Below are 21,842 nucleotides of genomic sequence, written 5' to 3'. Positions count from 1 at the left end.
ATCGGCAGGCAGACTCTCAACCACTGCGCCACCAGGGAAGCCCAAGGGGAGATTTTAATCATACTCACCACAACGGTCTCCGACCCACACCACAGCCAGGTGGTGACATCACAGCTGACATAAGAGCCCTGCCACCTGTGTGCCAGGCACCAGCCTCCACTCCTAAGCTGTACTGAATCTTCAAGACAGCCCTGTGACATTGGTGTCATTATTGTCCCCATTTCACAGAGGAGGAGACTGAGGCTTGGACAGGGTAGAGCACCTTATCCGGCTCCACAGCCTATGAATGGGGTTTCAAGACTGGGTGGGCCTCGATGGAGACCCAGGTTGGCCCAACTCCAAGGCCTAAGGTCCTAAACAGCCCTCGCGCCATGAAGCCAGTTCTTATGCCCTATCTCCCACCTCCATGCCCCCAGCCCAGTCTTGACCTTTCCCTGTACCAGGGTGGCTCCCAAGGGGGATGGGGATGTTGTCAGGTTATCACCTAACTGGTGGCTGGTTGGTCACAAGGCACTGGCTCTCGAGAAAGGGGTCCTGAATGATGGTGTCCCGTTGTCCTGACTGGAGCTGCTCTAGTTTTCCTGAATTTCTCTAGGTCACTGCTCCCAACCCACTACTTTAGAGAGGTGGCTCTGTCCACCACAAGGCTGCAAGCTCCTGCTGGACAAGGTTAGGCTGTTTTACCTGTGTCGCTGCTCTGCTTAGCAAAGGGTCTGGCATTTGGTTGGTGTATGCTCAATGGATGGATGGTGGATGGTGGATGGATGGATGGATGGGTAGATAAATGGATGGATGGATGTGCGAATGGACGAATATATGTATGTATGTATGTATGGATGGATGGATGGATGGATGGATTGATGGATGGATGTTTGGAGAGATGGAGAGATGGATGGATGGATGAATGGATGAATAGCCTGCCCAAGGCATAGAGTTTCCCAGGAATTCCCGCATTGCCATCAACACTCACTGTGTGTTGCCCCACGAAACCTTCCCTTCACTCCTCACCTTTGAGCCCTTCAGAGGAGAGCACCGCATAGCAGGGACCTTGGGGAGGCTCTCTCCGTTCTTGGTGGGTCTCCCAGATCTTGCTGGAAAGCTCCATGCCTGGCCTTCTCCTCCACCCGCTCATGGCTGTGCAGCTATTTTTAGAGACCAATCACCTTTTGTGTCTCCTCAGTGGATCTGGACGATCACTGTGGGAGCCCATTTGACAGATGAGGAGATCGAGGCTGGAATGGGGAGACAGAGCAGATCCTGGGCTCCCACAGCCAATCATGAGACAACAGAAGTGGCCGAGGCCGTGTTTGAATTGGTGCGTCTGAACCCAACACCTGTGCTGCCTCTCTCCCCACTCAGTAGCCCGTCTCCCAAATCCCATTCCAAGGGATGGACGTGCCGCCCGACCCGGGCATTCAGGCACAAGTGTGGCCGCCCGGGCATTCCAGCTATTGCAGCTGAGAGGGGCTGGGGGGTCAGCTCCAGGGCTATATCTGGCTCTCCCTGGAATGTGGCCCAGGCAGGGTCACCCTCCAATGGGTGGGCGCTAATTATAGACCCGCTTCTTCACCTTTCAGAGTCCTTCAACCCCCTTTGAACCTGCCGTGGGGTTCAAAGGCCTGCTCCCAGCAGCTGAAGCTTGGTTACCCAGGGCCCGTCCTGCCTTGCCCATTAGAGGCGGAGAGGGACAACAGGGCCGTCCAGGGCCGGGGCTCAGGGGCCAGCAGTGGGTCCCTGGTCTGTTGGCTTCACGCAGGCAGCGGGTGGACAAGGCCTGGGCAAGCAGAGTGGCTCACAACCCCCAAGGCCAGTGGCTGCCTCTCCCATCAGCTTTGTGCAGGCAGGGGTGACCGACTGGCCACAACCTAAAGATTCTTTTTTTTCCCAATTTATTCAGCACTGTTTATTGAATGCCTCTGAGGCTCTTTCTGACTTTTGGTGGAGAGGACAGTAAGGCCAATACCACGGGTCCTGCAATCAAGGTGCTGCAGCTACTTCTGATGTTCTTTTACCGTTTTATCCACTTTTCTTTTTCTTCAGCTAAGACAGCAAAAGAGATGATTTATTGTACACATTTTACATTCAGCCACAACTGAGAACAGAACTAGTCCAGAATGTCACAGCTTCAGGGCAAAGGACCCCAAGGGACCGTTTTGATACAAGCAAGGTGGGTCTCTCAAAGGTGGTTGAGGTGATCAGAATGGCCATAGATGTTCTAGATCCACTGAGACAAGTCTAGACAGTGGGCATGCAGTCCAACAATTTGTATGAGTGTTCTTGGCCTCTGGAGTCCCGTGTTTCTGCTCCTGTGGCTTCCATGGGTGAACAAGTTTACTTGGACCTCTGACTCATCTTTTTATTTTGCACTTCAGCCTGTGCATTCACTTCTTCCCCCACTTCACTCTTATGGCACGGACGTTTCTCAGAAGGCGGCTCTAAGGCCAAGAGCCATTTTACCCACTTTTAAGCATACGGTTTTGTGGCGCACATTCACGAGCTTGAGTCACCGTCATCACTATCTGTTTTCAGTACTTTTTCATCATCCCAGATCGAGACTCTGTCCCCATGAACCGCTAACTCGCCCTCCCCCTCCCCCAGCCCCTGGCCCCCACCATCCTACTTCCTGTGTCTATGCATTTAACTACACTAGGGACTTCAGTAAATGGCATCATGCAGGATTTGTCCCTTTGTGTCTGGCTTCTTTCTCTGAGCATGATGTCCTCCAGGCTCATCCACATTGTAGCCTGTGTCAATTTCCATCTTCTTCAAGGCTGAATAATATTCCATTGTACAGATGGATGACATTTTGCTCATTCATTCATCTTTCTACAGACACCTTCTGATAATTGTGATTCACCCTGCCATGCACTAGGGTGAGCAAATACCCATCGGAGTCCTGCTTTTGCTCCGTTTGAGCCTGTACCCAGAGGTGGGGCTGCTGGACCACATGCTTATTCTGTGCTTCACTTTTCAAGGCACTGCTGTCCTGTCTTCCACAGCATCTGCCCCATTTTAGGTTCCCACTCGTGCAGGTTCTGACCCAAAGGCCCAGAGACCCCTGAGGACCCCAGACATGCCCCATGCCCTCCAGTCTCTCCCCCTGGCCCAGCTCTTTCCCCGTTGGCTGGGCAGGTGTGGGGGAGGGAGTGAGGCTGTTGTTCCTGGAGCCTCTGGGACGCCCTGTCCTGGCTCAGGTGGTATCACGTCTTGGAGCTCAGGGACCTGGTCTGCAGCCTCTGCCACTCCAGGCATAAGCAGGAGAATCCAGGGTGCTGGGCTCACCGGGCTGCACCCTCATCCTGATTTCTGTTTCCGGGGACCTTGCCTGCTCCCATCCCCTCCTGCACGCAGCCCCCAGCCCCTCCCCCATGAGGTCCCTTTGGGGACTTGATGTCTCATGAAGGAGAGAAGGCAGCGATTAACACAGGACCAGAAGGTGGGCTTGGAGGGTCCGGGGCCTCCTCAGTGGAAGGAGATGGGAGGAGGAATAAAATGCTGGGTATGGCCAAAGACGTCCCTTGGGGGTGCCTGGCCAGAGGGTCGCCCAGGGCAGACCCCTACCAGCTTCGGTGTCCTGCAAACATGCCAACCGGACAGAGGGAAGCCAGGGCGGCCGGTGGCTCTGGGGTGGGTGGGCCTCGCTCCCTGGGTGGGGGGAAGCAGTGTCTCCCCTGGCAGGGCCCCTGGGGCCTCCTGGGGGCCAGGTGAGGCAGGAGGGGAGGTAGAGTGGAGCAGGGCAGAGACAAAGCAACCTTCCCCATGAGCCCGACTTGGGTCCAGGAGCCCTAGCAGCTGGTAGACACCCACTCCATGGGGACCACACCTGGCCAGCCCTCAGCCTCCCTCCCAGCATCGGGCAAGTCACACTTCAGTGTTCCCTTCCGTGAGACGGGCATAGCTGTGGCATTGCCACATGGGTGAGCCCCCTCCCCCAACCTGCCAAAGCGCTCTCAGGTACAAGGCCATCCGCCCAAAGTCCCAGGGACGCAGCAGCTCTTAGTGACTTGGGGGCCGGAGCCTGGGTCCCACTATATTTACTTAAGTGCTTGTAAACTGACACGAAATGCTTTTTCCCTTTGGGGCTCATTTGTATTGCTTAAGAAACAAAAAGCTGGTTTCAGGGGAGTGTCTGACATTCAAGAACAGAAAGGGATGGGACCACTTGTGAAGACTCCTCTTTGGAAATCCTCCGAGGCCCCATCCTGAGCACCCCAAGGCCCCCCAAAGCCTGTGTTAGATGGGCCTTGTGTTGGCCGCTTGGCGGACACCACAGGTTAAGCTTGGGGGCCTACCCTGCTTTCTCCTCATTCAATAAAAGCAGGGTCCCTCTCCCTTTGGGGGGGTCACCTGAGCGGATAGGCAGCTGGGCACCTTGTCCCCTGTATGAGTTTGCTCAGGCGGCTGTAACAAAGTACCACAGAGCTGGCGGCATAAACAACAGAAATTTATTGTCTCCCAGTTCTGGGGGCTGGAAGTCCAAGATCAGTGTGTGGGCAGGGTGCGCCCTTTCTGAGTGTTGTGTGGCGGGGCATCTGGTCCAGGCCTCTTCCCTAACTTCTGGTGAGATCTGCAGCGATCTTTGCCGTTCCTCGGTGGTGGAAGCATCACCCCAATCTCTGCCCTCATCTTCACACGGCATTGACCTTGTGCTCAAGTCTGCCCTCATATTTCCCTTCTTACAGGGACACGGAGCAGGGCACACCCAGCTCCAGCACGGCCTCATCCTAACTTGGCTACACCTGCAACAACCCTATTTTCAAATAAGACCCCGTTCTGAGGCATCGATTAGGTACTAGGCAGGACTTCAGCATTTGAATTTTGGGGGTGGGGGGTGATTCAACACGTAACTCTCTCCTGACCCACACCCGCAATGAAGCTGCTTGGCCTGCAGAGGGCTCCGGACTGACCCAAGCACAGCCTGTTAACTACGGAAAACACACGTTCTCTTGTCTAACTCGTTTTCAATATTAACCAAGACCCCAAATGTCTCCCTCTGCCTTGTTGAGGGCCTGTCGGTTAATGGTGTAGCAGTGAGTGCTGGGGTGGATGCCACTGCATCCTCCTAAGGACGCGCGGGGACCAGTTCACCTGCTGAGCCTCAGTTTCCTCATCTGCAAAATGGGAGCAAAGGTAGCACCTTCTGCATCTTATTCTAGATAAATGACAAAACTCAAGGGGGACAGCCCAGCGTGAACTCCTGCTCATGATTGTAGCTGTGAATGTTCATTCCTGTAGGTGAGGTGGGGGGACAATTCCTCAGAATCTGACTTGCCGAGGGGGCGGTGGTGGGGAGCAGCGTCCTTGTCTTTATGCCCAGCAGCTCTTTGCCAGGATTTTCACATGTTGCACAGGTGTCAGTGCTGAGCCGGCCTTCCTGTGTGTTTGGCTCGTGTGGGTGACCCCAGCAGGGGAGCAGTGCCGAGGTCCTCTGTGGGCACAGGCTCAGGCCATACCCCTCACCTGAGCCCCGGCCGTCAGGGAGGGCTGCCCCCTTTAGGGTCCAGGAAGAGTGAATGCACTGTCCGCGCCATTTGGCTCTCACCTGGGCCTGCCCCAGGCGACCCCCGCCCACCAGCACTGTTGGGGAAGCAGGGCTTTGGGGGGCGGGTAGGGATGGCAGCTAGTCGGGCCACCTACTGGCTGCGGACTCCAGCAAATCGCATCACCTCTCTGAGCCTCGACTTCTTAGGCAAAGGCAGGAATGCTCAAGGCCCTGGTGGTAGGTTGCGAGGATGAAGGAGATGGGGGATGGCCATACCTGGCCTGCAGCCCAAGTGCTCAAAATAGTCCACGGAGAAGCACACACCTTCAGGAGAGAGGGAGTTTTGGGGATTTCTAAACAAAGTAGATCTCTCTCTCTTTCTCTTTCTCCACACATGTGCACATCTATGCACAACCAGGAACACACGAACACACAATCACACATACATGCATACACTCACAGGCACAGGAACGCATCCACACACACGCAAGCACCCAGGGGAATTCTCACACACACACACACACACACACACACACACACGTGCGCACGCATTAGCTTCTTCTTTCCATCCACACAAACTATCTATCAGTTTCAAAAACTTACTGCCTTTCAAACCCAGGGCATTAAAATGCGTCTTTCTCCCAGTTTCTCAGAACACAATCTTACATCTGCAAACATTGATTTGGCATGGACTCTGCCATCATCATAATATGTGCAAGTAAAAACTGCAAGTGTTTCCTTAGGCTGCATCATTATCTGTTAAATAACAAAGTAGAATAAAATACTTTAATGTTTTGATCACACACATCCCTCGCCCCCATTGTCCCACGGCTGCCCTGCAGGGAGATGCCTCGGTTGGCCTGACGTGGGTGGTTGGGGTCCTCCTGGCCGACGTAAACCCACAGGTGTCCCGGTTTAAAGTGGCCCCCTCCGAGCCACGACGCGGGGACGCTACCTCCGACGTGACCCTTGTTTGAGAGAAGCAGGCAGAGTTGGGAACGTGTTCTTTGAGCCCTGGAAGCAGCAGCCAGCTCTGATGCAGCCAGGGGCAGGCCAGAGGAGAGTCTGAGACGGATCCCTGCACACACTGGGTCAGCTTTGACCGTGGACACTAGGCGTCCGTCGGCTGGTCTGCACCCTCCAACCAGGCGGCCTGAGCTCGGAGCCCAGCTGTGGGGCAGGGATGCTCAAAGCCTCTGCTCCCCAGGCCGGGGCTAAGCTCGGCTTCCCCAGACCCGCAGCCTCCTCCGCTGTCGCCGCCGCCGCTGCCGTCAGGGCTGGGTGGCCCTGCCTGGAGGCCTGGACTGGCTGCCGCGGAGCCCGGCCGCGCCCTGGAGCAGCCTCACCATCTCGTGGTCCTTGTGGTCCAGCACCCGAGGCAGGAACAGCGAGGACTTCTGTGTGCGGCGCGTCTTGAAGCCCCTGCGGGGCCGGCCCTTGCCGTTCACAGACACGTACCACAGTCTCTCGGCGCTGGGCTGGCGCCGGGCCCCACGCCCGCCGGGCACCGTGCGGTAGAGCCGGGAGGCGTACGTGTTGTAGCCCAGCTCGTGGATGCGCTCCACGAATTCGCACTCGGCGTTGTAGCTCTCCTGTGGGGCGGGCAGGGGCCAAGGTCAGCGGCACAGAGGCCACAAGGATGTGGGCAGGGAGGGATGCCCTTAGCAGGGGTCTGTGCCAGTCCGGGGCAGGGTGGGGAAGGCGGGTCCCTGCCCTCTTGGAGGCGGGTGTCTGGAGGGACAAAGGTGCAAACCCAGAATGTAAGGAGCTTTCACCAGTGTCCCCGCAGGTGGCTGTGGGGTCTCTCCAGTCAGGGGCTAGAGGAGGGGCGGGTATGCCTTATGCCAGCTCAGCCGTGGATGGACGGGCATGCCAAGGGCCATCCCCCAAAGTGCTTCCCTCCCTGCGCTGTGCCAAAGGGCAGGGCTGGGGGCACAGGGAAAGCTGCACAGAAAGACTGGCCTTCCCTCCTGGGACTGACAGCGGGGCAGGAGACCCTCGGGGCCTGTACCCATCTGCAGAGGGGGAGGGGAGCAGCTACTGAGCGCAGGTGGCCCAGCGGCCTGCAGCTCCATTCTCAGGGGTCACAGGCTGTTTGGGGCCAGCTCCACGCATTGGGCAGCTTGGGACCCCAAAAGACCTCAGGAAGCAAGATGTTAAGCACCGAACACCTCTTCCCAATGACACGGGAGCCCAGAGATAAGGCCGGAGAGCTTTGGTTGAAGCGGAGGGGTGGTGCCTCCCCCATAACTCCAACCCCTCCTCTCTGCCCTCCAGACCCTCGGTGGATGCCCAGAGCTCCTTGGGTCTGAGTACGGACTCCATTGCCCGAGACCAACTTCCAGACTTTACAGATGGGGAAACTGAGGCCCAGGGGTGGTGCCAGACCCCAGATCACAGAGGGGTCTGATGCCCTGCCCTCTGGGGTGGGTGGGCTCAGGGCAGACCGGCCCCACCCCCACGCCGGGCATGCTGCATTAGCATCTTATCCTCCACCCCTCCACCCCCCCGCATTGAGTTTCCGTGAAAAACTCAGCGGCCGAACCAACTCTCCTCCCAGGCCCCTCTGTCCCGGAGAAGGTACGTCCTCCAGGGCTGAGGCCCATCGCCCAGGGGGCCTGGCGGGCTTGCTCTTTGCTGGGACACTTGGGGGGCCACCAGAGGGGTACAGTCCTGTGAGCCTCAAAGGGCAAGGGGCTCAGGTCCTATGGAGGGGTTCTCGGGGGCAGGGCATTTGTTTGCATCTTGTAGGGGCTCCTGGCTTGGGGGGGCGTCTAAGATCACCTGGAAAAAGGCATCACAGACTCACCGTGACAACATTTCCCAATGCCAGTCCGCTCCCTGCGGTCCCACCTCAGACTCTGCTCCACACGTGCCGCCCCCAGAGTCCCCCAGCCCTGGGCTCCACCAGCTCTAATTCTATTTGTTGCTGTCAGACTCCGCCCTCAAATTCTATTTGTTGCTGTCAGACTCCGCCCCCCGGGGGTGCTGCTCTTCCAGCTGGGTCTCAGCCTTGCCAGCACCTGGAGCTGTTCCAGGAGAGCCGGCCGGGCAGGGCGGAGGCAGGGACCAGGCAGGGGTGCACAGAGTGGCCAGATACCTTCCCAGTGGGGTGACACTTGGAGGGGAGGGCATTTTCTGGTGGGCATTTGGGAGCAGGGACACTGCAGGCAGTGAGAGTACAGGCAAAGGCGTGGGCAGCGGGTGGCGAGCGGCAGTGCTTGCCCTGGAGGGCCAAAGGGGTCCAGAGCCTGGAGTGGGGGCACGAGCTGTGCAGTGATGGTGGGACATGGGGGCAGAAGGTGCCCTGGGTGGTTCCTTCGTGAGCTGAGCTGAGGAATCCGGGTGATAATCTGTGGGTAATGGGGAGTTCCCAGAGGCCATCACATGAGTGGATTTTCATTTTAGGACGATCCCTGAGCAGGTACCTAGCATAGAGTATGACATATGGTAAGTGCCTAGGACAGTGAGGAATGAAGGAATGAATACCAGATGGATGGATGGATGGATGGAAGGGTAAGTGGATGGATGGATGGGTGGATGGATGCTGATGGATGGAAGGAAGGAGAGGTGGATGGTTGGATGGATGGATGGATGGATGTTGATAGATGGATGGATGGATGGGTGGAAGGAGGGGGAAGGGAGGGAGGGTGGACTGGAAGAGGGAGACCCTGGTGTCCAGTAGCTGGGTCCCAAGGCTGTTGTGATGGTCCAGCTGGGAAATGATGAGGGCCTGAGTTATAAGGGCACTGGCCACAGGAATAAGGAAGAGGGAGGCAGAAATTGAAGAGGGAGATTCAGGAAGTATATTCGAGGACTTGGAGATGGACTGAATGTGGGGCTGAGAAGGAGGTGCCCACCAGGACTCCTAGCTGACCTTGGGCTTGAGTGAGTGGCCGGTGGGGTAACAATTACGGCAGAGGAGTCGGGGGAGTTGCTGGGTTCTGTTGGGGGCGCGCTGCCCTCTGCCAGGGTGGTCTCTGTCCTCTGCTGTCAGGACATTTCGGGGGCACCTATAACTCAGAAGGGAGATCAGGGCTGGAATTGGGGGCTGTGAGGGTGCAAGGACCACTGACTCACAGAGTGTATGAGCTAGCCTGGAGGGTGGGAAGCAGGGTGATGGCAAGGACCAGGGAACCCAGACAGCCAAGAGGCAGGGCAGTGGGAGCAGCGCTTGCAGGCAGATTGGTGGTGGCAGGATGGGGACGGGAGGGCAGGTGGCAGGGATGGCACCCAGGCTGCCTCACCTCCCAGGTTATCTGCAAAGCCGTGAGGCCTTCCCTGCCAGGTGCTCTGAAAAGTCCCACCCCATCCAGCTAGACCTCCTAGCTATCCCGGGTGGGGCCAAGAACCTCTTCTCCATCTCCAAAGCCACTGCCATCAGCTCTCAGGGACAGAAGCCACAGGGAGGTTCTGACCCACTGGGATCCCCCAGGGCATGCCTTGTTCTGTCCCCCAAAGCCCTGGGCCTGGGTCTTCCATGGAAGAGACGGCAGAGACCTGAAGCTTCCCTCCTGATTCAGCCCTACCTGCCCCACTCTGTGAACTTTCCCAGCGTGAACAAAGGCCCTCTCTGGTCCGTAAGACCTGCACGAGGACTGCAGGCCAGCAAGGTGTGCCCTCTCCATAAGGGATGGGAGCAACTGTGGGTGGTCTGAGACCATTTCAGGGAAGAGAAAGTCAGTTCTGCTCACTTGACACCAGGGCCGCAGGGCCGGAGGGGTCTGGGGAGCCACCGTCCACCTCAAGAAAAGTCAGACCAGACTCCAGGCTAAGGGCGTGTCCTTATAAACCACGAGTGGTGTCTGTAGACTCTAGAAGCACATACAGAAAAGGCTGGGCATCCAAGGGTCCCTCCTCTCAGACACAGCTTCTGTCAAGGGGCCTCGGGGTCAGAGAAAACAAATGGGTACATTCCAACTTCTGCATTTCCTTTAGCAAAGCCGTGAAAAATCTGTGATGAAATAATCTGCTTCAAGGAGGATTCCCCTGCAATTCTTGATCGCGCTTTGCCTGACTTCAGAGGGGCTGGGAAATGTTGGTGTGTTTCCCCTGCAAACACGACTGAATGGAGAAAGGTAATTGCAGGGAGGTGGTCCTCGGCTGCGTCGTCTAGGTGATGCGTGGATGGAAAACCTCTCATTGCTCAGGGAATATCAGCCAAATTGCATGTAATGACGAGTTGGAGGCAGCAAATTTCCCAGTACATGTATTTTACTCCATGTATTCCCCGCCCTTGGGGGAGGGACACTGCCAATGGCCACAGAGTTACAGGACACTTTTTGTTGCAGAGACCCAGGCGGTGCATGGACTGGGCTCCAAAACTGTGTGTCTGGGACCTGGGTCCTGTCTCCCTTCCTCTTGGTTCCCTTCTATGAACTCACAGCTCCTGCCTTTCCACCCTTGGGAAGACCTGGCTGTGCCGTGCCCTGCTTCCTCCCCTCCTCACCCCCAGGAGAGCTCTGGGGGAGCCCACAGGCTCCGGACGCGCAGGCTCAGCGGCCATGGCTCATGGGCCCAGCTGCTCCGCGGCATGTGGGATCTTCCCGGACTGGGGCACGAACCCGCGTCCCCTGCATCGGCAGGTGGACTCTCAACCACTGCGCCACCACGGAAGCCCCACAGAAGAGCTTTTGCCCAATGCACATCCCTGCTTCATCCCAAGGCCTGCTAGAGTCCATTTATCTTGGTAGAAATTTGGGGGACAATCTCTCCCCTACTCTCAGCTACCTTGAAGGTGACCACAGAATGGCTGGAGGAACATTTTCTAACCGGACAGCACTGGAGAACATAGGACGTGTCTACCCCCCAGCCAAGAGCTGCCTCTAAACAGAAGCAGCCATAAGAGCATTGGTCGAGGGGCCACGGGACCTGGGGTTCTGGTCCCAGCTCGGTCCTGCATATCCCCGGACAAAGCATTCTACTGCCCATGTCCCCTTATGTCCTCTGATGTGATGCTCAAGGGAGATGGCTGCTCCATCTGTGCCCACCCTCACCACATGAACAATTGGACTCACCGAAGCATAGAGCCGTCCCTTCTTGTTCATGGCCAGGTACCGCCCGGAGAAGAGCCCCTTGATGGCCACAATGCCCACCTCCACCGCTGTTATCTCCAGGATACCTGGGAAGAGTCAGGAAGGCCCATCACTCCCTCCACCTTCCACAGAGCCCAGAGGTGAGGGCTGAGCCCCTGATGGCCCTGCCCAAAGCCAAGCCCAGTTCCGGGAGGGGGAGGTGAGGGCAGCACACGCCCAAAGGGGGTGACTTTGGAAGTTCAGGGGAGGGAGAAACGCCTGGGTGCGAGGTGCAGGAGAAGAATTCAAACCTGGGAGGGAAATAATAAAACTAGTATTTCTCCATGCTGACTCTCTGCAGGACATGGAGCCCCTTGGAGCCTCTCCGCTACTCGGTGAGCTAGTTTCATGATGGGCCAGACAAGCAAGCTGAGACTGCGGGGCTGTGTGACTTGCCCAAGGCCGCGCACAGGTGTTTGAACTGGGATTCAAAGCCCTGCTGCAGATGGCGGGGTCTGGACGCCCCTGCTCACGGGCAGCACTGGGGTGCTAGGAGAGGCCCCGGAGAGGGAGCTGGGCCCTTGCTGAGGTGAGTTGATAATGGAATCCACTGGTGCATTTTGGGTGCCACCCAAACCCGCTGGCAATGTACGTGGGCGTGAGATCATTGTCTCGGGCCTGTATGCAGGTTACAGGATGTTGGCAGGAGGCCGGATTAGACCCCGGAGCTCACAAAGGGAAGCCACCTGCGCTCACCGCTCTCCACTGAGTGTAAGAAAGGTGAAATCTCCCCCAACGCCTCCCTTTTGGACCCGAAAGCACTTTTTTCCGGGGACCTGCAACGAAGCCCCAGGTGGGGCCATTGTCCCCCGAGAATGGCTCCGAGGAAGGGCGGCTGGGGCAACAGCCGGTGCCCTCTCCAGGGGGCGCATCTCTGGCAGTGCGTCTCTGGCCCCGAACACGTCAGCCATCCTAGGGCCCAGAAGCGGGCCGCCGGAGGCTTGTGCGGAGCGTACGGGGGTGCAGGATGCGGGCCTCTCGCGTCCCCGGGACGTAGGCTGGGCGGATTCCGCGGCACCGGCCCGAAAACCAGAGAAGCGCGCATCTGGATGCGGGACAGGGGCGGCTGCAGGCGCGCGCCCTCCTCCCTCAGCCTATGGGCTGCCCGCCTTGGATGCCTCAAAGGGGAGGCTGGATTTGGAGAGAAACGAGGTATCGCTACTAGGCGAGCGCAGGCGCTCCCGTAACCCCGTCCTGAGCGCAAGGACGTCCTGGCAACATTTGGCTCCCACCGCGCGTCTCCGGAGGCGTCTGCCGAAGACGCCCTCGCACGACTGCGGCTTTCTTGGAGGAAGTAGAGTTTTCCGGCCGCCGCCTTGAATCCACCGCACCACTTCCTGCGCCCGGGGAGGGAGCAGAGCGCGGGTCGCACGGAGGACCCCCGAGACCCTCGCCACACTCCCACGCTCCCCACTGAGTTCCTGCCTCGGGCCTCCAGCTCCCCAGCGAGCGGAGCTGCTTCGAGTCCCCCTGGCCTTGCGCTCCTGCAAGGAGGGCTCAGCATGAGCCCGGGTTCCCTGGCCGAAGGAACCAAACCCTGGAGCCTCGCGGGACTCCGGCTCCAGCGCAGTCCGGGCGCGGGTCCTGGCTGCTGGGCGCGGTGAAAGTGGATCTGCGCCCCCAGACCCAGGCAGACGCCCGTGCGTGCTCCTAAGCCGCAACCCGCGGCCCCCCACCCGGCGGCCGGGGCGCGCACCCGGCCTGTCTCTCTGCGGCCAAAGGTAGAGGCGGGAAGGCTGGGGATTCCGGTCTGGGGACACGATTCTCTATCCTTGCGGCCGCCTTCCCAGAGCCCGGCTCTGTCCGGGCGAGTGTCCTCCGCGCAGAGGCGGCGCGGGGCGGCCGCGAGCCGCGAGGGCGGCGGGGATGACGGGGCGCCCCGGGGCGGGCAGCAGGAGGAGAAATCGTCAAAATAATAAAGAGGATGAGAAATGCCTTGCCCAGGGCCTTTTCTCCGAAAAACTCCAAGGGCTCAAACTTGGCAGGACCTCCGAACCCAGCCGAGCAGGGAGCCCCCGGGCGGCCTACCTCGCACCCCCTCGGACGAACGGGCGGGGTTGGGGCAGGCTGGGCCAGGCCAGCCGGCCCGACAGCGGGCAGCCACCGCCCCGAGCCCTCTTCGGACGTGTCCCGCGCCCCACCCCTCCCCAGCTCCACTCTCGCTCTCCTCCCGGACGCTGAGGGAGGCCCGGGGACCCCGGCGGCCTCCCTCTGGCAGCAGGGCTGGTCTGCGTCCCTGGGCACCCTTCGCGCACCAACCCCGTCCTGGGCCCCGCTCCTCCCCGGGGATGCCCCGCGCGGCGCCGCGGGGCCGCACACTCACTGTAGGCGCTGTTCTCCAGGCTGCCGTTGACGCGGCCGCTCGGGTGAAGCTGGAGGTGGTACTTGGTGGCGCAGTAGAGCTTGCGGCGCCGGGGCGCCCCGCCGAGGTGCTCGTAGACCCCGCCGCGGCCGCCCGCATCGCGCCGCAGCCGCCCCCCGGGGCCCGCGGCCGGCCAGCCGGGCTCCAGCAGGCCGAGCAGCAGAAGCCAGATCAGGCCCATCGCGGCATCGCGCCCGCCCCGCGGCGGCGGCGGCTGCAGCAGAGCGCGGCGCCCATGGAAGGGACGGCGGCGGAGCCGGGGCGAGGCGCTCGGAGCCGGCTCCGCGGGGTGGGGGGAGGGGAGCGAAGAGGAGGGGCGGGGGCGGGGGGGAGAGAGAAAGAGAGATCCTTTAATTTTCACCCAGGATCGGGTGAAATTTCCGTTGCTGCGCAAAGAGCTGAAAGAAAAGACGGTTGGGCAACAAAAGGCCGACGTGGTCCCCAGGCGGAGGCGCGGGAGGGGCGGGCGGCCGGGCGGGTGGGGAGCCCGGCGGGGCGCGGGGTTCGGGCCGGGCGCCGCCAGCGCACACTCGACCCCCGCGGCCAGCCGTCGAGCCGCGGCTCCGCTCCGCCGCGCGGCCCGCGCCGCCGTGCGCCCTCCCGGCTCTGAAAGGTCCCTTCCCCGCCCCTCCCCCGCCCCCTCCCTCAGACCAATTATGCCTCCGAAAATTATAGACCGAGGCCTCGAGGCGGCCGCCCCAGGCCCTGTCACCCCCTCCCGCCCCCCATCAATCCCAGGGCACAATGGGGACGCCGCCGGTGACTGATGTCCGCGAAAACAACTTGCGGGGAAGTCGCGCTGACAAACGCCCATTAAAGGCGGCGCATAATGAAGGGGGCTGAAGAGCACGGCGGAGGGGAGGGCCCTGGGCGCGGGCGCGCGTGGGGGACCCCAAGGTTCTGACTGCGCCCAGGGCTCCCCGTTGGAGCCAGGACACTGTTCTCGGCGGCCCGATGCTTGGCGGGACCTGTCGGGAGGTGCCGTATCCCGTCGCGCGTCCCGACCGGGCAGATCGGGAAGGGTGAGGTTTGCGCTTGGAGGGTCCTGTCCCAACAGCAGGCCAGCCAGAGAGTGGGCTGGGGAGGTAGGAGGGGGACAGGAGAGCCAGAGAAAGGGGCACAGAGTCAGAGAGCCCTAAAGCAAGAGAAACAGACACAGAAGGACAGGGAGAAAGATCTCAGAGAACGGGAGAGAGTATGACAGAAAGGAAAGAGAGACTGAGAAACAGAGATGCAGACCAAGAGAGCAGGGCAGTGATGCCCAGAGAAAAACACAGGAAGCCTGGTGGCCACAGAGAAGGGAGATGGGAGGAAAGTGGCAAAGGTGGGTGGATATCCCGGCCTTGGTGGGTTCCAAGTATCAGTGTAGATGCCCCTGGAGACTGCATGGGGGCCCCTCCCCTAGGGACTCCAGTGAAAGGGGGCTGAGCATGGAGTGTTGGGAAAAGCCACATCCCCACTCTCTCTTGTTCCCGCAGCCTCTTTGCCCCAGCAGCCCCCTGGCCAGCAGCCAGCCTGATACTGACACCCATGCTCAAGCAAGGGCACTTGCGAGGTCGGGGGGGGGGTTGGGGCTGTAGGGTCCAGTAGTCTAGGCTACAGCCTGGCTCCCAGTCCAGGAGCTCAGGGGTGAGCCAGGTGGGCTGGCATCTCCCATCCCTTCTACGTACATCAGGATTTGGAACCTTGGTCCTTCCCAGGTGAGGGGCATGTGTGGAGGGCACCAGGGACTCTCTTGAGCTGCAGGAGGTAGCACAGCCCATTGGGATATGTCTCACCGCCCTGGCCTAACACAGACAGGGCAGCACGTCCTCAGTGAGCCCTCCCCAGCACGCTCAGTGCCTGAGTGGCTGCGAGGCATCACTCGGTACCCCAGTCCCAGAGGAGGTGGCTTCTGGCTTGGGTCTGTCTTTAGACTTAAAGACCAGGCCACTGATTGCTAGAGCCCCTTAATGGTGGAGCCTGTTTCACAAGGGACAGAGGACAGCCCCCAGGCAGCCCCCGAGGTTGGAGCCAAGGGGAGCCCATTGGAGCTGTACCCACAGGGCTGGCCTGGGGCTGCTGGTCACTTGAACTTCCAATGAGAACACAGGAGAGACACAGTGAAGGCTGTAGGTGCCCTAAACGCCATTTGCTCTGCTTCTGGGGGTCAGGTACCTCGGGAAGATGGGAGGAGCCAGAAAACTCCAATTGGGGAAGCTCTGGGTTTGCAGCCTCCTTCCTGCCCCATGCCTGGGGCCCCAACAGTGCCCTGGGACCAGTTTCAAACCTCATGGTGGGTCACCCTGCACCCACCCCAGTCTGCCTCCACCCTAGAACTGGTGGGGAGAGGGGGCTCCCCAGAGCAGGGGTCCAAGGGTGGTGAGAGGTCAGGAGGGCAGGAGGTTCTGCTGGGTTTGTTCATTGTTGTACCCTCAGCTCCTAGACTGTGCCTGGCCCACAGAAGCCTCTCAGAACCTATTCCTTGAATGAATGAATAAATGAGTGAATGGCTTGGCTGCTTTCTAGCGCTGTGACCCTGGCCATTTGGCATCACCCCTCTGAGATGCTGCCTTCTCGTATATAAAATGCCTCAGATAGGGACTTCCCTGGCGGTGCAGTGGTTAAGACTCCATGCTTCCATTGCCGGGGGCACGGGTTCAATCCCTGGTCGGGGAACTAAGATACCACATACCACGTAGCGAGGCCAATAAATAAAATGCCTCAAATATAGTGAGAGAAACTCAATAGAAGTACCCCTGCAAGGGTCCTACCACCATGTCAGCACAGATCTGGCCCCATCAATAGGGAGCCACAGTTTATTATGCAAACCAAGATGCCTCCAAGAGTGAAACAGGGCACTGTGAACAGACAAGCTTGGACAGCTGGCCCCTCTTCCCCAGGTCCCTTCCAGTGGGCCCGGCTCACCACAGCTTAGGGGGATTTCTCCAAGGCAGCTAAGCTCCCTGGGCCCTGGCCGTAACCTCCAGGCTGAAGTCAGAGGTAGTGTCTAAAACCCAAAGCTTCCATCTGCGCCGCACCCCGCCTTGCCCCACACCGGGCCCTGCGGCAGCCCCATCCTCCGCTAGTGTTGGGGGGCACTCGCCCACCTGCCTGCACCCCCAGCCCACTACCTGCGGCCTCTCCCTCCTGGCCCCATGCCTTTGCTTCCCCACCCGCTGAGGCTCCTCTTCATCAAAATCTCCCTGGCCCCCCTCTTTCCTGCCCCCTGGACACTCCCACACACTTGGATTTGGCTCTGGATGTCGCTGGGCTGCCAGGCTCTTGGACACTGGGGCCCAGCTGAGGGAAGGGTGCCTGATTTCATGGAAACTTCCGGGCAGGGCAGAGATGTCATTCGCAGCTTCGTGCTGGGCTGGGTGGTGCACTCACACATCCCCACCACGGCGACCTCCCGTTCCATACGGAACCAGCTTGGGGGGTAATGCAGTAATAGCCATCCTGTTAATTGCTTCCAAATGGTCTCTGCATCCATTTGACTAATTGGTCTCTTCCAGACCCCAGCCTGGACACCCTCAGGCTTGGCCCCTGCCAGCCTCACCACTGCTCTGGGACTTCTGCTCTGGGTGTCCTCACCCCCAGATCCCCTCCCAACCCTATCTCGTACCTGGGTGACTTTCTGTGACCCCACTTAGGTCCAGGCCGACACCTCCAGCCCTTCCCCTGGAGAGGGAGCAGGGGAGGGGAAGGGACAAAGAACAGTGTTCTGTGACGTGGTCCCAGCCTGCCCACCGGGGTGACTATCAGATGTGGTGCTGGCTTCAGGCCCCAAACTCACTCTAATTACCCGCCCTCCCCAAGAGCAGGGGAGAGAGGCCTGGCCTGCACAGGACCTGCTCAGAGCCAGGGGGCCCTGAAACCCGACGGACAGCCCTGTTCAACCCCACCTTAGAGGTGAGAAACGGAGGCTCAGAGACATGAAGAGACTTGCCTGAGGTCACACAGCTGGGAGGTGAGGTGAGGTGACAGGAACCTCCACCTGCCTCAGTGTGGGCACCTGGCCATTTGACCCCCCCGGTAGGCTGCAGGGTCCAGGGATGAGCAGGGGAATCTTTATTCTCAGGCCCCATCTTTGCTTCCAGCAAAGTCAGAAGCCAAGGAGCAACGGGGATGGTCCTTGAGGGCAGACTCTCCAAGCCCAACCGGGGCCAGTTTTTGCCAATAGACACTGCCTCTGGGTAGACCATTTGGCTGCCCTCCCCAGCCAAGGCCGCCCCACTCCTAAGGGCAGGGCCTGGTCCCAGCGCCAGGCAGGAGCCCCCACCTGGGGGTCACAGCTCCCTCTTGAGGGTCCTCCTGGATGCACCTGGCTGGGGGCCCCCTTCTCGCCAAGTGTCCCAGGACCACTGGGCTGCAGGGGTGGTGAGTCTGCTGGCACCGAAGGGGCCTTGAGCAATGCTCGTACCCAGAGAGAGCGAGGGCTGCTGGGTGCGGAGAGGAGGGGACCCGCCCCTTTCCTATAAGCCGGCAGGATCTTGGGGTAGGTCAGCCCCAGTACCGGCTCATGGGTCAGGAGCACCCCAAGTGCACAGCGGCTCGCCAGTGGAGGGGAAGGAGACCCCAGAAGGGTAACGTGAAGTCTGGGGCCTAGGGGGTATGACCGCCCAAGCTGAGTCTTTTAAAAAATTTACTTTTATGTTTTTAATTTTAAAGAGCTTTACTGAGATATAAATCCACATACCCTACAGTTCACCCCTTTAAAGTGTACAATTCAATGACTTTTAATCACTGTTGCTGTGCAGTCATCACCAGGTCGACTTTATAATCTTTTCATCACCCCAGAAGAAGCCCTGAACTTTTAGCTGTCGTCTACCTATTCCTCCCTCCCTGCTCAGCCTTAAGCAACACACATCTACTCTCTGTCTCTACGGATTTCCCTATTCTGGACATTTTATAGAAATGGACTCGTACGTTACCTGTCTCTCTGTGTCTGCTTTCTTTCACTTGGCATAATGTTTCGAGGTTCATCCATGTGGTAGCGAGTGTCAGCGCCTCCATCCTTTTCGTGGCTGAGTTATAGTCGCTTGTATGGATGGACCCCACTTTGTTCATCCATTCTTCTGTCAATGGACCTTTGGCTTGTTGCCTGGCTCTTATGAAGCTCCAAGCTGAGTCTGAAAGGAGGAGGAAGAGGAATTGTTTCAGGATTGAGGGGTGGAGGGGAGGCACACTGTGAGCTGGCCCCGCTCCTGCCCGCGCCAGGCCGAGGGCAGCCTCCGGCCCCTGTGCCCCCTCAGTGCCTGGCATGGGGCCGCACACGGGGCAGCTGGAACAACCAGGACCGTGGCCTCTGGAGACGTGGCCTGTGGCCTTGCCCTCCGGTGCCTGGACAGACCTCTGCATGCCCCAGTCTCCCCCTCTGTAGCAGGAATGACCGTCCCTCCCCCTGCACACACTGGGTGTGAGAGTTCAGTGAGGGAGCGCTCAGATCAGTGCCCACTGCAAGCCATCAACACCCCCCTGGCGACCAGAAGGGACCAGTGCCTCTGAAGCTCACCTTGAAAGGTGACTCAGGGTAAAGGGCAGGATGATAACCATGCAGCGAAGGCCATATCAGTTAGCTCAGGCCATCATAACAAAGTCCCGCAGCCCGGGGGGCTCACACACAGACAGTCCCTGTCTCCGGTCCTGAGGCTGGAATCTGAGATCCAGGTGTGGGCAGGGCTGGTCCTCCTGAGGCCTCTCTCCTCGGCGTGTAGACGGCCGTCTCCTCCCTGTGTCCTCACAGGGTCATCCCTCTGTGTGTGTCCGTGTCCTGACCTCCTCTTCTTATAAGGACACCAGTCCTATGGGATCAGGGCCCCAACCTGGTGACCTCGTTTTACCTTAATTACCTCTTTAAAGATCATATCTCCAAATACAGCCACATTTTGAAGTAGTAGGGGTTAATGACTTGAACATATGAATTTGAGGGTACACAATAGCCCATGATAAGTGCCAGCAATGAGGTGTGCCTCCAGGTCTGTGGATGGGGAGAGGTGGAGTCAGGGGCTTGGCCTGTGATTTCTACCTGCTGCCCACCACCCCCATCACGGCCTGGCAGAGCTTGGTAAGAGCTATGGAAGCAAACCCACACCCACAAGATCACCCCTGCCCCACCCTCACCAGGGTCTTTACACATGCTGGTCCCTCCACCACCCGGGGAACCCATTAGCCTTTTCCTTCTAGAAACTCCTGCAAGACCCAGTGCACGGCACTTGGAAGCTCCCAGCTCCCCAGGCATAGTGAGTCTCCCTCACCTCCCACGTGCCATCCTGACTCTGAGGCCCGTGCCTCCCGGATGGGAGGGCAGGCAGGCCCTGTCTGTCTCTGTGCTAGTGCCATCCTGTGTCCCATGGCCAGGATGGTGGAGATGGCCACCAGGAGCTGTAGGGCGCTGGCCAGTGGAGGGCATGGCGTGAAAGGTGCTCTCAGGGCGCTGGCAGGGAGGAGTGCCCTGGCCCCGCCCTCAGGGACTGGCACGCTACTCGTGTGCGTCTTCACTTCCCACAGGACCTCTGGGCACTGCTGCCTGACCCCAAGTCTGCAGAGAGAAGGGGCTGTGTTCTGGGCCTTCACTGGCTGGCCACCCCCCACCAGCAGACTGCCTGCCAGGGGGCAGGCTGCCAGATGGCATCAGTGGACCGGTGGGTTCTGAATCACAGTCTCTCCTCACTGTGGGACCAAATCCTGGATCAGGCAAAGATGCGAGGGAGTCAGGTCAGGAAAGGGCTGGTTGGGCGCACGCTTACTTTTGTTGTTAGGAAACGTTTCTTACTTCCCAGCTTCAAGAGGCCGGGGAAGGACACTCCCCTCCCCTCTCCCTACTGGGTGGGCTTCCTTCCACAGAGCGAGACAGCCTCCCAGGGCTCCCCTGACATCTCCATCCTGGTCAGCTGCCAGTGTTGCCTGCAAGCCCGCTGTGCCTGCCACGCATAGCCGGTGCCATAACTCCTCACCTCCAGGGTTAGGACCGTGACCTCAGGCATGGTCCAGCCCCTGCCCATCGGCCTTGACTAGTCACTGCTCCCAGCACCCCCCTGGGAGCACAGGCTCTGCCGGACCTTGGGATCTCTGCGCTGGCTGTTCCCACCACCTACAGCGCCCGATCCCCTCTCTGTTCCCATTGTTGGCTTGCCTAGATTCTTCCTGTTCTTGGCGATCCAGCTCAGAAGGTCCCTCCTCAGAGGGGGTGTCCCTGCATCCTCCTCCCCACACTCCCTGGCTGGATCAGGAGTCCCTCCTCCCCGCTCCCCGAGTGCATCTCACCCACGGGGCCGTGAGGTTCTAAGGTGGCCAGGACTGGTCTGCTGTTATCTGCCTCGATGTCTCCACCTGGGGCTTGGCCTGAATCAATCCCCCTGGAGATGATGAATGAATAAATGAATGAATGAATGAAATCCCCACAGCATCCTTTGATCTGCTAACATTGGTCATTTGAGTGAAAAAGTGCAGAAAAGAAGTTGGAAATATGGGTCCTGACAATGCTGGCATTTAAGGCGGGCGGGAGGGAACAAAACAGCATCATCTCATCTCACTGCCTGGCAGGGTGGGCAGCCCATTTGGAGTCACTGTTTCCAATAGGGATAGAGGGGGTTTTCTAGAACATCGGGTCTGGCAAAACTCCAGAAAATTTGTAGACTAGAAAATGACCCGTCATATGGAACTACTCATCAGAGGCGTGGAGCTGATTCTGAGGCAGTTTTCAAATGGGAGGGAGTCTGTCCAGCAGACAGAACTGTCCGGGTAGCTGCAAAGAAAAGAGTTGCACTCAGGCATGTCCTGCAGAGCTGGAAGGCATGCAAGCCAGGGCCGCCTCCAGGAAAGACATCGGGCAGGATCTGTGACAATGGTCACTGGAATGCCCCTTGCTCTAGGAATCCCACAGGTGGCACTTCATCTCACAAAGTCCATAAAGAAATATGCCTAGGAACGTCCACTGCAG

The 21,842-nt window shown here is 59.2% G+C and overlaps 1 protein-coding gene across 1 annotated transcript; it reads right to left on the bottom strand.

Moving 5' to 3' along the window:
• Positions 1-6,753: 6,753 nt before the first annotated feature.
• FGF3 (fibroblast growth factor 3) lies at positions 6,754-14,099 on the bottom strand (the record flags this gene model as incomplete). Its single annotated transcript, XM_082627416.1, has 3 exons — positions 6,754-7,074; positions 11,500-11,603; positions 13,880-14,099. 3 exons carry the CDS (start codon positions 14,097-14,099, stop codon positions 6,754-6,756), a joined length of 645 nt encoding a protein of 214 aa, XP_082483542.1.
• Between the last annotated feature and the right edge of the window lie 7,743 nt (positions 14,100-21,842).

Source organism: Mesoplodon mirus, assembly GCF_964341445.2.
Source record: "Mesoplodon mirus genome assembly, chromosome: 7".
Lineage (NCBI taxonomy): Eukaryota > Metazoa > Chordata > Mammalia > Artiodactyla > Ziphiidae > Mesoplodon > Mesoplodon mirus.
The sequence above is the reverse complement of the archived record's forward strand: the minus strand, read 5'-3'. Positions and strand labels throughout refer to the sequence as shown.